This window comes from Salmo salar, chromosome ssa07, assembly GCF_905237065.1.
Source record: "Salmo salar chromosome ssa07, Ssal_v3.1, whole genome shotgun sequence".
Lineage (NCBI taxonomy): Eukaryota > Metazoa > Chordata > Actinopteri > Salmoniformes > Salmonidae > Salmo > Salmo salar.
This window is the reverse complement of record NC_059448.1, coordinates 29,444,172-29,458,303: the sequence shown is the minus strand read 5'-3', so window position 1 is coordinate 29,458,303 and position 14,132 is coordinate 29,444,172. Positions and strand designations below refer to the sequence as shown.

The 14,132-nt window shown below is 44.7% G+C and overlaps 1 protein-coding gene across 1 annotated transcript; it reads left to right on the top strand.

Annotated features, from left to right (window-relative positions):
* Positions 1–1,004: 1,004 nt before the first annotated feature.
* Positions 1,005–13,862, top strand: LOC106609063 (ras-like protein family member 11A-like). The gene is made up of 5 exons (XM_014207440.2): positions 1,005–1,664; positions 2,512–2,568; positions 6,795–6,877; positions 8,853–9,023; positions 9,663–13,862. The coding sequence occupies exons 1-5, from the start codon at positions 1,514–1,516 to the stop codon at positions 9,963–9,965; spliced, it is 765 nt and encodes a 254-aa protein (XP_014062915.1). The 5' UTR covers positions 1,005–1,513; the 3' UTR covers positions 9,966–13,862.
* Positions 13,863–14,132: the final 270 nt, after the last annotated feature.

The following is a 14,132-nucleotide window of genomic DNA, read 5'->3' as shown; positions in this document are numbered from 1 at the left end:
TACTGTACGTATTTTTTTATTTACTGACAAATAAATCAATCAATCAATCCAAACTGTGCAGTGGCAAATTGGTGAAAGAGACATCTGTTACAATACACCAAAAAGTTTAATGACATTCGGAGATTGTCAAACCCGATACTTGGTAAACCTACAAGGAAGGAAGGGATGTGCTTTCTATTTGTCGAGATTGACAGTCTATTTATTGTGGTGTTGAAAACAGAAACCATGTTGTTGAAGCGTCTGAAGTCGGTATGTTTTGTTTTTTGGTTGTGTGGTGCATTGGCACAGAAACCTGTTGGGGTAAAATGTGTTGCATCTATTTTATATAATTATAAATATGGCAACAATATGATGATAATCTGGCTCCCTCCTAGTTGACCATTGTCTGTAACCAGCTCTGATCGTGAAGTAATGAAACAGTCAGGGAGAATGAGCTCAACTGTAGTGGTTGGCAAACCCTCAACCTTCTGGCCAGTCATTCTGTGTGGCATCAACTGTGGTATTGTTATTTTTTCTTCATTTAACTAGACAAGTCAGTTAAGAACAAATTCTTATTTACAATGACGGCCTACCCCAGCCCAACCCAGGCGACGTTGGGCCAATTGTACGCCGCCCTATGGGACTCCCAGTCACAGCCAGATGTGATGCAGCCTGGATTTGAAACAGAGACTGCAGTGACACCTCTTGCACTGAGATGCAGTGCCTTAGACAGCTGTGCCACTCGGGAGCCTATTTTTGGGTATTAACATTATTTTGAGTTAATTATTTGAAGGGAGAGGGTGTTACATTTATTTTACAGTTCAAGGGAAGGGTGGTGTGAAAATATTTTTCATGTTGGGGAGAGGTGTGCATTTTTTTATGACACCTTGAGTTGATTAAGTGTATGAGTCCTAAATGGCACCCTATTCCCTATATAGTGCACTACTTTGGTCCAGGGGCCGATAGGATTCTGGTCTAAAGTAGTGCACTATATAGGCTACGGAATAGGGTGCAATTTATGAGACAAAAACATGTATTTCAGTTCGGAGTTGTGCCTCTTCAGCAACTCTAGCCTACTCATTCTTCTCTCTCATCCCTCTCCGGCTGCTCTGTCTCTCTTCTCTCACTAGACGAACCACTGCTGCGGGCTCTGGAACAGGAGGGATAGGCTTGTCTAGGCTACTCTAACCCCTTTGGCTTATGTGGACTATTTGCTGCTCTGTCTCGGTATACTTAGCCGATGTGAAATAACCGGGACAATATAAAACCTACGGTCAGATAACGGTTCTGGTCAGGGTGCGCCAAAATAACTGGATTCTGTCAACTTGTTGCGCACTCAATGCAGTGGATCTACAAGTGGTAGTTAGAATTGTTTCGAGTATCAGCCAAAGTGGACGATTATAATTTCAGTTATCATCATGGGCGAGACACACTAAGCCTCAGCTCCCGAGGCTCAGGATTGTTTTAGCAGTGGGGGGACGAAGACGACGAGAGAGGCACGGCATTCCCAGACTGGACCGATAAGGACTCCTAAATGCGTCTTCCTATCGACCCAACGACAACAATGAATAGTGGTTCTAGCAACTTTCTGCTAGTTCCAATACAGGAGTATCCTGTTCTAGACTGCGTACCCAACAAAAACGTCAAGATCGTGGTTTTGGGAGCGAGCAACGTGGGTAAAACAGGTAGGAGATCAAGCTTTACGAGAAGTGTGCAAAAGTAGTCTGAATCGCTCTGTTTTCGTGAAAGTCCGGAGGTTTTTAATTTCTGACTCTTTGGATGAATTTATCGAGGCGTATTAATCGGGTCCTAATAGAAAATGTATGCTAGAATGGAAATCATTTATTTGCATCAGTTTGGCGCAAACGGATTGGCCATACAAGTAGCCTATATAGCCTATAAAAATGTCGATTTTGGAAAAATGTCTAATTAATATTTCCGCCTAAATATTTTATAATGTCTTTGGGATAGGCTACACACTGGTGTGCCAGTTGAACAGTGAGAGGTAAACAATCTCGCCAGGGGGCGACGTGTACGTTCACAGACTCGACCAGGACAGACAGGCTGAGCACAAGTCCCAAATGGCACCCTGTTCCTTATAAAGTGACATACTTTTGAAAAGTAGTGCAGTACGTAGGGAATAGGGTGCTATTTGGTTTAGGGTGCAGACAGCCTATGCCAACTAAGGAGCAGGCTATGTCAGCTGTGAAAAATATACAGTATGTAGCCTGCAGTATTCTCTTACAGCAACTATAACAGATATGTGGCCTTCTAGTATTCTTCTCAAGGTGTTTATATATATTTTTCATTTAGTAGACACTCTTATCCAGAGCAATTTAAAGGAGTAGTTACGGTTAAGTTCCTTGATCAAGGGTACATCGATATTTGTCCATGTTTAGGATGTTGTTGGCCTCTGCCAACTAGGAGTACAGTATTCTTCAGTGGCAACTATGAAAAATATGTAGTCAACTACATTATTATTCTCAAGGTGTTTCTCATTGGAGACTATTCTTCTCGTTGTTTCGTTCACAGCGTTGATAGTCAGGTTTCTGACTAAGAGGTTCATCGGGGACTATGAGGCAAACACAGGTACGGTTTTGTCATTCTAACAGTCCCGTTCATATAAAATACACACACACTCACCACCATGCACTCACCCACCTATCAATTATGCTGCTGCCATACTGTTTACTATTATCATTATTTATCCTGCTACCAGTGTGACGTGGCGAGGTTGGACCCAGGCGCAGAGAAGAGACTAAATGAGGAATCAGTGGTTAAGGAAAAACAAAATACTTTATTAAGAACGGTAGCCACAGGATCACAGAACACTTGACAAAACAACCAACACTAAGTCTCGAAAACTCACTCAGGAAACGACCGCACGCAGTAAACAATTCAAGCTTCTGCAAAGTACAACAGAAAACACACGTCTTTTAAATTAACAGGGAAATCATAATGTGTAATAGAACACACCTGAGTGTCGTAATTGTCTCTAGGATGGTCTCTATCACCTTCTGGTGACCACCACGTAGTTGGTTGAAATCCTGAACAAGTCCCGGATCCGGTATGTCCCGGAGCAGGCACCCATACCGGCTCCTCGGGACCGTAGCCCTCCCAGTCCACCAGGTACTGCAGGCTACCAGACGAGCCTCCAACAGACGCTGGACAGTGTAGGCCAGATGATCATCAACAAGTCGAGGGGGCGGAGGGGCAGGGGTGGGGGGGGAGAAAGGACTAGTCCTTACCAGCTTGAGACGGGAGACATGGAAGGATGGACAGACCCTCATAGACCTGGGAAGCTGGAGACGATAGGTGACCGGGTTGATGCAACTCAGGATCTTGAATGGTCCTATGTAGCGTGGAGCGAGGTCCGCGAGTCCACCTTTAAGGGAGGATCACGGGTGGACAGCCACACCCGTTGACCCGGTCGGAGGAGCCAAAGAGGCCTTCGGTGTCGGTTTGCCTGGTGTCAGGCAGAGGAGCGGAGCAAGGAGGATAGTTCAGGAAACAGGGGGCGTGAACCCAAACTGACACTCAAACGGTGACAGTCCAGTGGATGAGTTTGGCAGTGTGTTGTGGGCTTACTCCGCCCAGATGAGAAACTTGCTCCAGTTGCTGGCCTGGGTGGAGACGAAACAGTGGAGGAACTTTTCCAGCTCCTGGTTGGCCCGCTCGGTCTGCCCATTCGACTGTGGGTAGAACCGAGAGGAGAGAATCACCGATGCCCCCATCAGCTTTCCAATACCATGCGACGAGCTGGGGCCCACGAACCGAAATCCGTGTAGTCGAAAAAGACATGGTTAATCATGAGATCAGTGGTCTCCTTCGCTGTGGGAAACCTGGGTAAGGCAATGAAATGGGCTGCCTTGGAGAACCGATCAACGACCACCAGGATAGTGGTAAGCCCTTGGGATGGAGATAACCCTGTGATAAAGTCTATGGACAGGAGGGACCAGGGCCAGCTGGGGATGGGCAGAGTTTGGAGCAACCCAGCCGGTGGCTGTCGTGGACTTGCTTTGGGCACAGGTGGAACAGGCCGCAATAAAGTATCTCACATCCTCAATCATGTTGGGTCAATAGAATTTCCACCTCAGGAACTCCAGTGTCCGATTAACTCCTGGATGCCTGGTTAAGTTAGAGGAGTGTCCCCATTGTAGTACTCAGGAATGGGCTGAACGCGGAACGTAAAGTCTGTTAGTTGGTCCCCCGCCAGGGTCAGGTTCTCGGGTCTGGGCTTGTCGGACCATGGTCGCAATACTCCAGATCACAGGGGCCACAATGAGGGAGCTGGGGATGATTGGCTCAGAGTCCCTCTCCTCGTTAGAGACATCGTGTTGGTGGGAAAGGGCGTCTGCTTTATGATTCTTAGATCCCGGGCGATATGCTTATGTGAAATCGAACTTGTTAAAAAAGCAGAGCCCACGTAGCCTGGCGAGCGTTCAACCTCTTGGCTTCTTGAATGGAAACCAAGTTCTTGTGGTCCGTCCAAATCACAAAAGAATGAGGTGCCCCCTCCAACCAGTGTCTTCACCCCTCATGGGCCCACTTAGCTGCCAAGAGCTCCCGGTTGCCTACATTGTAGTTGCGTTCCGCTGGCAAGAACCACTTAGAGAGAAAGGTGCAGTTTCTTGTCCCCCTCGTTCCGCTGCGAAAGGACTGCCCCTGCTCCGGTGTCTGAGGCATCCACCTCTACCACAAAGGGACGAGTAGGATCAGGATGAACGAGGCTGGGTCCGGAGGTGAAACGTCCCTTGAGCTCCATGAATGCACTGTCAGCCTCGTGAATCCAGCAAAAATTGGTCTGGGACTTGTGGGTTAGGACCGTGAGACATGGCGAGACTCTTGGTGGGGTCTTAGACATTTAGTCTGGCAGTCCTAACCCCAGTCTAGCAGGTGTCCCGTGGACCAAGAGAATAGTTATGTAGCGCTAGCCAGGGGTACCCTATGATAAGGGGGTTCTCGGGAGCAGTGATCAAAAGAAAACAGAGTCTCTGAGTGGTTCACCCCAACCTGCACTAGAATGGGCTTGGTCTGAAAGGCGGTGTCTCACGTGTTCTCGGAGGCGGTTGTCAAGCCTGATTGCCAGCGTTATCAGGATCTCGAGGTCCTCTCCTAGTTCCCGAGAGGCCAGTTCATCCTTGATGGAGTTAGACAAACCCTGGTGGAAAGCGGTGACCAGGGCCTCCGTATTCCACCCACTCTCAGCGGCGAGAGTACAGAACTCAATGGCAAAGTCAGCCTCTGGTCTGGCCCCTTGGCGGATGCTGAACAGTTGGCTGGCTGCTTCTCGTCCACCGACTGGGTGGTCGAAGACTCGTCGCAGCTCAGCAGTAAAGGCTAATATGGAGCTGCAGGATGGTGGCTGCTGTTCCCACACCACCGTTGCCCACGCCAGGGCCTTGCCCCGAGAGTAGAGAGATGGTGTAGGCGATCATGGCCCAATCGGTGTGGAACAAGGAGGACTGTAGCTCGAACACCAGAGAACACTGAGTGAGGAACTCCTTGCATCCTCCCGGGTGGCTGTCATACCGCTCGGGGGCTGGGATCTTGGGCTCCCGGTGCAGGTCCCCTGGAGAAACTACGTCAACGCCTGTAGCACTGGGCGATGAGACATGGGCATTGGCTCCTCCTGGGTTGAGGTTGGACTGTGGTTGGAGGAAGTTGGTAAGTGCCTGGAGGGTCTCTTATATTTGGGTGAGTTATTCTTGCTGCCGCTCCTTGGTGGGTTACAATATTCTTGATCTGGGTGATCTCTGCTGGGTCCATGTTTAGGCAGAAGCTTGCTGTGACGTAGTGAGGTTGGACCCAGGTGCAGAGAAGAGACCAGACGAGGAATCAGTGGTTAAGGATAAACATAATACTTTATTAAGAACGGTAACCACAGGATCACAGTGCACTTGACAAAACAACAAACACTAAGTCTCGAAAACTCACTCAGGAAACGACCGCACACGGTAAACAATTCAAGCTTCTGCAAAGTACAACAGAAAACACACGTCTTTTAACAGGGAAATCAGAATGAGGAATAGAACACACCTGAGTGTCGTAATTGTCTCCAGGATGGTCTCTATTTCCCTCTGGTGACAGGTGGAACTATGACAACCAGTCACTTTCTCCTAATCCCCTGCTTACATGTACATATCTACCTCAAATTACTCCAGTATCTCTGCATAATATGCATAATGCTGTAAATTTGGTATTGCCACTGACCCTATATGTATGTTATGTTTGTGTTTTTCTTTGTTATGTATATATATTTTTTAATTAGTTATACTATTATGATATTGATTACTGCACTGTTGGGTAGAGCTTACAAGTTAAGCATTTCACTGTACTTGTGCATGTGACAATAAAACTTGAACTTGTCATTTCACATTGTTATAAACTTGTAAGAACCCCATACTAGTTTACTACACATTTAGAAACAATTTCACTTATAAACACCCAGTGAAAAGCATGAGCTGGCGCACACCCCAAAAAGTTAGTGCAGGTGCTGACTAACGGTGAGTTAACTGTAGGCTATAAAAATAAATAGAGTCGCACAATCTATAGGCTCCCAGTAATTTATAAGAGAAACACCAACGTTTCGGCATCCCTGTGTAGTGCATTATACAGGGCACTACACTGTGAAGTAGGCCCTGTGATGCTGAAATGTTAGTGGTTTACCCAATAAATGTCTCTCTTTATTAACTTATACTGTAAACACCCACCCTAATAATACAGGCAACTTATACATTTTACATCCTCATTCATTTGTTGCATAGCAATCCATTGTGCATAGTCAGTAATGTTTTGCTTATCTCTGTCCCCAGGGGCCCTGTACTCCAGAAAGATCAATCTAGATGGAGAACAGGTTTCACTACAGGTTCAGGACACTCCCTGCGTCTCTCTACAGGTCGGTCTCTCTCTCTCTCTCTCCACACAAGGGCTGAATCCCAAATAGCACATTAAGGAATGGGAAAGGGAAATGGGGATACCTAGTCAGTTGTACAACTGAATGTGTCTTCTGCATTTAACTCAACCTCTGAATCAGAGAGGTGAGGGGGGCTGCCTTAATCGACATCCACGTCTTCGGCGCCCGAGGAAATGTGGGTTAACTGCCTTGCTCAGGGGCAGAACGACAGATTTTTACCTTGTCAGCTCGGGGATTCGATCCAGCAATCTTTCCTATTTTCAATTTCTTTCTATTTTCACTCATTTTCAAATCAAATTACATTTTATTAGTCACATCACATACACAGTTTACAGCAGGTATAAAAGGTGCAGTGAAATGCTTATGTGCAAGCTCCCTCAGCAATGCAGTACATCAGTCAATAACATTAAAAACAATAAAAAGAGTCAAGTCAAAAATAACAAGTGATAGAAGTAATAAGAGGTAGCATAGTAATAATGGACTGTGTTACACTGTATTTACAAATATAATGTGGGTAGTGACTTGTTCACACAGTGGAATACTGTAAATAGTATATAATAGAACAGCAACATTGATTGTGTGTGCATGTGTGCGTGTGGCTTCTTGGGTGTGTGTTTATGTGTGTTTGTGTGTGTGTTTGTGTGTGAGGGTTTGCTTAGTCAGTGCAAATAATGTCTAAGGTGCAGATTGTCCCTTAGGTGGAAATAGTCACAGGTACAAGTCTGTGCAGGGAGTCAGCTAGGGTTAGCTGTCCAGCAGTCTGATGGCCAGGCGTTGTAGCTGTCTCGGAGCCTGTTGGTCCGAGACGCGATGCTTCGATACCGCTTGCCAAATGATAACAGAGTGACTGGAGTCTCAGGCATTATGGAGCCTTATGGTGTCACGTCCTGGCCAGTATAAGGGTTAATTGTTATTGTAGTTTGGTCAGGACGTGGCAGAGGGTATTTGTTTTGTGGTCCGGGGTGGTGTTTTGGTAAAAGGGTGTTTGATTTAGTATTTCCGGGTTTTTGGTTTATGGTCTATGTTTATGTATTTCTATGTGTAGTCTAGTAAGTGTGTTTCTATGTGGAGTTAATTGTGGTGGACTTCCAATTGAAGGCAGCTGTGTGGTGTTGCCTTTGATTGGAAGTCCTATATTAGTTGGGTGTGTTTGTCTGTGTGTTTGTGGGAAATTGTTCTGTGTTTAGCCTTGTGCCTTGCCAGACTGTCAGTGGATCGTTCGTTCTCTTGTTTGTTGTTTTTGTGTTCGTTTTGATTTAATAAATGAACAAACACAGTCCTGCTGCATTTTGGTCCTCCTTCACCGACGATACCCGTGACATATGGGCCCTTGTCTCCATAGGGAGTATGGTGCCATTTGCAACACAGACCCTGTATCTCTCTACAGCCTAAGGGTATATGTAACCAGACCTGGGTCAAATATATGTGAAATACTTTCAAATGTCAAGTACTTTAAATTACTTGCCAAGTCTCCCTTGGGAAATAGGTTTTCTGACCTCCAATAAACTAAAAGTTAAAAAACTAAAAGTTACCGTAAATAAAACAGTATCTCAATTTGCACTTTTGGGACTATTCCATTGTATTGGCTCCATCGCAAAAAAGTATTTTTCATACATACGGTAGCTTATGTATTTGATCCTGGTCTGGATATAACAAGTGGAAACATCTCCTTATTTACAGTTCATCATTACCAGTAAGAAGGGGAGGCTCCCATTCATTTATCAAACTCACTTCCACCACCCGTTCAAAGGCCTGGTCTTGTAAACAGACTATGCCTGAGATAGTGTGTGCTGTCTTTCTGTCTGCTCCATAATCTCATAATAATAACCGTGCAGACTACTGTAGGTGTTCGGATGAACACATCACTAGCTACATACCATTGACTTTCCCTATTTCTTTCCTCTCTTTCTCTCCTCTACCCCCCCCCTCCCCTTTCGCCTCTCACCCCTCTATCCAGGACGATGCAGAGGGACTTTATTGTCAGGAGCAGATCAACAGGTCTATCTACTGGGCGGATGGCTACGTCCTGGTCTTCTCCATCACAGATCACAGCAGCTATAGAACCATCCAGCCTCTCTACCAGCACGTCAGACGCATCCACCCTGCAGGGAATATACCTGTCATACTGGTGGGTTTGACCGTTATATTACATCTATTTGTCACGTCCTGACCCTAGTAAGATGTCATTTTCTATAGTAGAGTAGGGCAGGGCGTGACAGGGGGTGTTTGGGGTTCTATGTTTTCTATTTCTATGTTTAAGTTCTAGTTTGTCTACTTCTATGTTGGGATTGTTTGGGGTTGATCTCTAATTGGAGGCAGCTGATCCTCATTGCCTCTGATTAGAGATCATATTTAAGTAGGGGTTTTCCTCTTCCTGTTTGTGGGTTATTATCTTTTGAGTAGTGTGTTTTCCTCTCTGCGGCACGGTTTGTTGTTTTTTGTGTTTTCAAGTTATTTATGTATCGCGTTCAGTTTCAAGTCTAATAAATATGTGGAACTACGAACACGCTGCATTTTGGTCCGCTCCTTCAAATAGACGTGACACTATTTGTAACGGGAGCTGGATGCTATTATTATTTAACTATACAGTATCTGTTACCCATCTATTACATCCATGTTCATAGAGATACATTAAATTATATGTTATATTTAACTCTCCCGGTATATGTCCTCGTCATACTGGTGGCTCGATAACCTTTATTTTATCTGGAAGTATTTCTGGACATTGCCTTAACATTGGTCTAATCCATCTCTCATCTCCTCCCAGGTGGGCAACAAGAGTGACCTCCTCCGTGCCCGCCAGGTGACAGCCGATGAGGGTGAGACTTTGGCAGCCTCTCTGGGTGGTGCGTATTTCGAGGTCTCTGCCCGGGAGAACCACGAGGGGGTCCACGCCGCCTTCCTGCACCTCTGTGGCGAGGTGAGCCGAGCGCTGGGTGGGGGAAACGGGGAGAAGAGGAGAGGGGGGCTGCACCTAGCCCGGCCTAAGTCCCCCAACATGCAAGAGCTCAAAAGAAGGTTCCGGCAGGTGCTCTCTTCCAAGGGGAAGTCTTCCACTACCACGCTGTGATGATTCTGGTTTTGGTTCCGATGGTTCTAGTTCTGGTTCCAGAATTGGAATTATGGATTTAGCCCAGTTGACTCTCTTGTGATGTCATTGTATGAGGATGAATGGAACAGTTTCAATGGAACAGTTTCAATGGAACAGAGAGAAGAGATAAACGGTTCTATATTCTATTTCATTCTATTGGAATGGAACATTGAGATAAGGAAATCTATATTCCACTTGTGGAAGGAATGGCACAGAGACAGCAAGACCAAACGCTTCCGACAAAGGAGTGGGCTTCGTGGTATGTGATGTAACAAGCCTGTCTGCCGATTCAACCAATGGTGACTGAGGAGACTGAAAAACAGACTACGACAGGTCTAACGGACCAATCGTAGGCTTCTCTGAGATGGCTATTCGTACTAAGCGATCATGCAGTTGTCAACTCTACTTGCTTTTGATACATTTGTATTTAAAGAATGTAATCTAAAATAAACTGTACCCAGAGGCAAAGAGAAATTATGTCGGCATCACAGATTACCTATAATGAAGGGAATCTTTATCTCTAATGGCATTCTACGAGCCCTGGTCAAAGGTAGTGTTCTAGGCTATATTATATACCTTTGACCAGGGCTCGTAGAATGCCATTAGAGATGGAACCTATGTATTTTCTCAATGAAACATTTAAAATGGACGGGCCATGCTTAATTCAATTGAATTGCTAAAAAATGCACTCAACCACAGTCCTTGACATCCTGGTCTGTACTAATCTATACCAGCTTGGTTCCCCTGAACAGTCACTAACCACAGGATCAGTTTACCCTACCCCAACCCTAACTTAAACCATCAGGAAGGCAATAGATAAAACTGACCACAGACCAGTTCTTAGGGGAAACTCCATCCTACATCAAACCACTGTGATGCCTACGGTTGCAAAAGTCTGTTGGAAGATTCCTAGAATCAGGAGGGAATAAGCAGTACACTTTGAATCCTTCAACCAGAATTTCAGAAAAACCTGAGAATTATGGGGAAATTACAGGAATTTTGCAACCCTACTCAGGCCCCTTTAAGGTAACATATGTGGAGGCTCCATGTCCTACAGATGTATCTTTCTGTCTGTGTTTTTTATATGAGTCTGGAAAGGAAGAGACTTGGGGTGCGTCCTAAATGGCACCGTATTCCTAATATAGTGCACTACTTTTGACCAGGACCTATCAAAAGGAATGCACTATATAGGGAACAGGGTGCCATTTGGGATGCAACCACGAGTTCTCATGACCTTTCACCTCTATCTGCCGTGTCAGAGTTTAACACACACCAGAGCAGGGATCATCCACTAGATTCAGCCGCAGGCTGATTTTTTTTCTTGAGCGGATGGTCAGGGGGCCGGAACATAATTACAAATAATTTGAAAACCGCAAATACTGTAGACCGCAAGAAGCCCAAACAGATATAATATATCAAACCTTGTTTACATTTGTATACAATCACATATATACAGTATCTCTATTATGCGTGGGAATACTTTGGAATGGATTTCCAAAATTAAAATCACTTGGAGCTGATTTGCTGGTGTTTTTAATCTTTTATGTCCATCAATAAAAGTAAAATATATTTTTGGTACCCAGAAAACTCCAGTTGGGGAACCCTGCACCAGAGGTTAGGGAGTGCCCAGTTCCCCCAGAACCCACACACACACACACACACACACACACACGTAACTGGTGTGAAATGGATAGCTAGTTAGCGGTGTGGCGCTAGTAACATTTCAATCAGTGACGTCACTCGCTCTGAAACCTTGAAGTAGTTGTTTCCCTTGCTCTTTGGAGCGATAGGTAACGATGCTTCATGGGTGACTGTTGTCAATGTATTCAGAGGGTCCCTGGTTTGAGCCCAGATTGGGGCAAAGAGCGGGACGGAAGCAATACTGTTACGTTGATGCTGTGTACCCGGATCATTCAGTTGGGCTCTGCCCAGCAGCTGGGGTTGCTACGGAGAAGGAGGAGGTCAAAGGGGGGTGAGTGTAACCGGTGTGAAATGGCTAGCTAATTAGGCGTGCGCACTAGTAGCGTTTCAATCGGTGATGTCACTTGCTCAGAGTAATTGTTTCTCTTGCTCTGTAATGACTGCGGCTTTAGTGGAGGGATAGGTAATGATGCTTTATGGGAGGCAAGTTATTGATGTGTTCAGAGGGTCGCTGATTCGAACCCAGGTTGGGGCAAGGAGAGGGACGGAAGCAAGACTGTTACACACAACCAGAAGAGAGACGCAGAAATGACAACACACTAGGACGCCTGGGGTACAGTGCTCTGATAATGAGAAATTCCTCGGCACCTGGAATCTTTCTTTGTGAATCTGGTCGTTGCCCCCAACCTCCTCCGTTAGACACACTTGACTTTCTAAATATAATCCGTTACAGATACTAACGTAAACTCACTCACTTTTGTACATCGCCTTGGTTTGTACTATTGACTTTATTTTAGCGCCCCAAAAACGTAATACTTCCAGATCAACTGTAATGTCAATACCATTGTAAAGCACAATTTCTCCCCTTTCCAACTAAATTAATGACATGACCTCCACGCTGCCGGTTTCTGCATAATTCAAGAAGGAAAATGAGCTCCGTCGGGTCTTTTTAAAAATGGCGGGTAGGGAAGCGAAACTAATGCGTGGTAGTGAGAAGGAGAGGAGATGTGTGGGAAAATGGCTTTTTTTCACTTGATCTGTCCAACTTATCACCTTACCGCCTCTAAAATGTAAATAAAACACTATAAAGAGTTTATATAATGTGTCATTACATACCTATTTGAAGGTTTGTGTCGAATTTGAATCGGGTTTTTAGGGCGGTGCTAAAGTGATCTTCAGAAGTAAACAGCGGCTTTGAGAGTCATGATCGCTTACAGTGATGATGTAAAAAAATGACTAGGTATCCCCCATCACTGTCCATTTCTTGTTTTTAAACGATGACAGAAGTGTTACACCTGGTGGAGAGAGATTGTAAGACAGAAATAGTTGCTTTATGCGTGCTGTACGTTACGGCATGACACGCCACGATGTAACGTAGGTTCCGTTTTTTTCAACTTTTCTCCAATACCAAAAATCCATTACCATGTCGATCAACGCTTGAATAGAAACGTAGTTCACACCCCAGATTTTGAAGTCAACACAGTCCCATTAGTTTTCTTTTCAGTCTCATTTGAATGTCACGGTTGCGCACATTTCAACACAATGGGGTTGAGTTTACGTTATTTACCTGTCCAAAATTGGCATCAGTAACTTCACTTACATTTTAGTCATTTAGCAGACGCACTTATCCAGAGCGACTTAGTTAGTGCATTCATCTTAAAGGGATACTTCAGGATTTGGGCAATGAAGCCTGTCACTTTGTTATATTTCAGTCTTCTGTGATATATAAAGTGTAATATCGGGACGCAAACTCAAAATGGAATACATTTCAACTCTATATCTGACATGGTACAGGTGTTTTAAGCCCATAACCATGTGAGTGAGTAGATTCAAAGTAGATTTGTTTAAGATGACCAAGAAACACTGTGTGACCCTGATTTAGCCCACTGCAGTAAATTAAGATAGCTAGGTGAGACAATATCTTTGCTGGTAACGTAACTGATTACAGTCACATACGCACGCACGCACGCACACACACACTTCAAAACCTTTTAACCCCTTGAGCCCTGACCTTTAACCTATAAAATGAATCAGTCTCAGTATGTGGCAGTACAAGGATTCATCTCACAGTGGTGGCTGACCGAGTATGGCTATACTGGGTCCTGCTCATTAGGGACCAAACGGACTGAAACGGTGCTTTTTATTTTCAGTTTTCCGGCTGAATGCCGTCGTAAACAAGACACTGATGTTTGAGATGTAGTTTAGAAATGCTAATAAAGAAAAAATGAGAGAGAAGTAATTGACTGGATTCTTTACATTTTAATGTCCTTCTCTTCCTGTCTCACACACACACACACACACACACCTTAAACAGCTTTTTCCTGCAATATAGAGCCATAATCATTATGCTTAATTCTATGACAAATATATGTTTATTTTCTGCATATCTAAGCATACCTCTTGAGCTGTCTGTATCCTCCTGAGTGGCGTTTATTTTTTTAAATAAACTAAATATGCTTCTCTGCTAAAATCTTGGTCAAAGATTGAAAGGAATGTGAGTCTTAT

What these genes read in the sequence shown, in the direction of transcription:
- LOC106609063 (XM_014207440.2), top strand. Translation starts at nt 1,514, where the DNA reads ATGCGTCTTCCTATCGACCCAACGACAACAATGAATAGTGGTTCTAGC. An exon ending in GAGCAACGTGGGTAAAACAG is followed by an intron (nt 1,665 to 2,511) that starts GTAGGAGATCAA and finishes TTTCGTTCACAG; the next exon opens with CGTTGATAGTCAGGTTTCTG. An exon ending in CTCCCTGCGTCTCTCTACAG is followed by an intron (nt 6,878 to 8,852) that starts GTCGGTCTCTCT and finishes CCCTCTATCCAG; the next exon opens with GACGATGCAGAGGGACTTTA.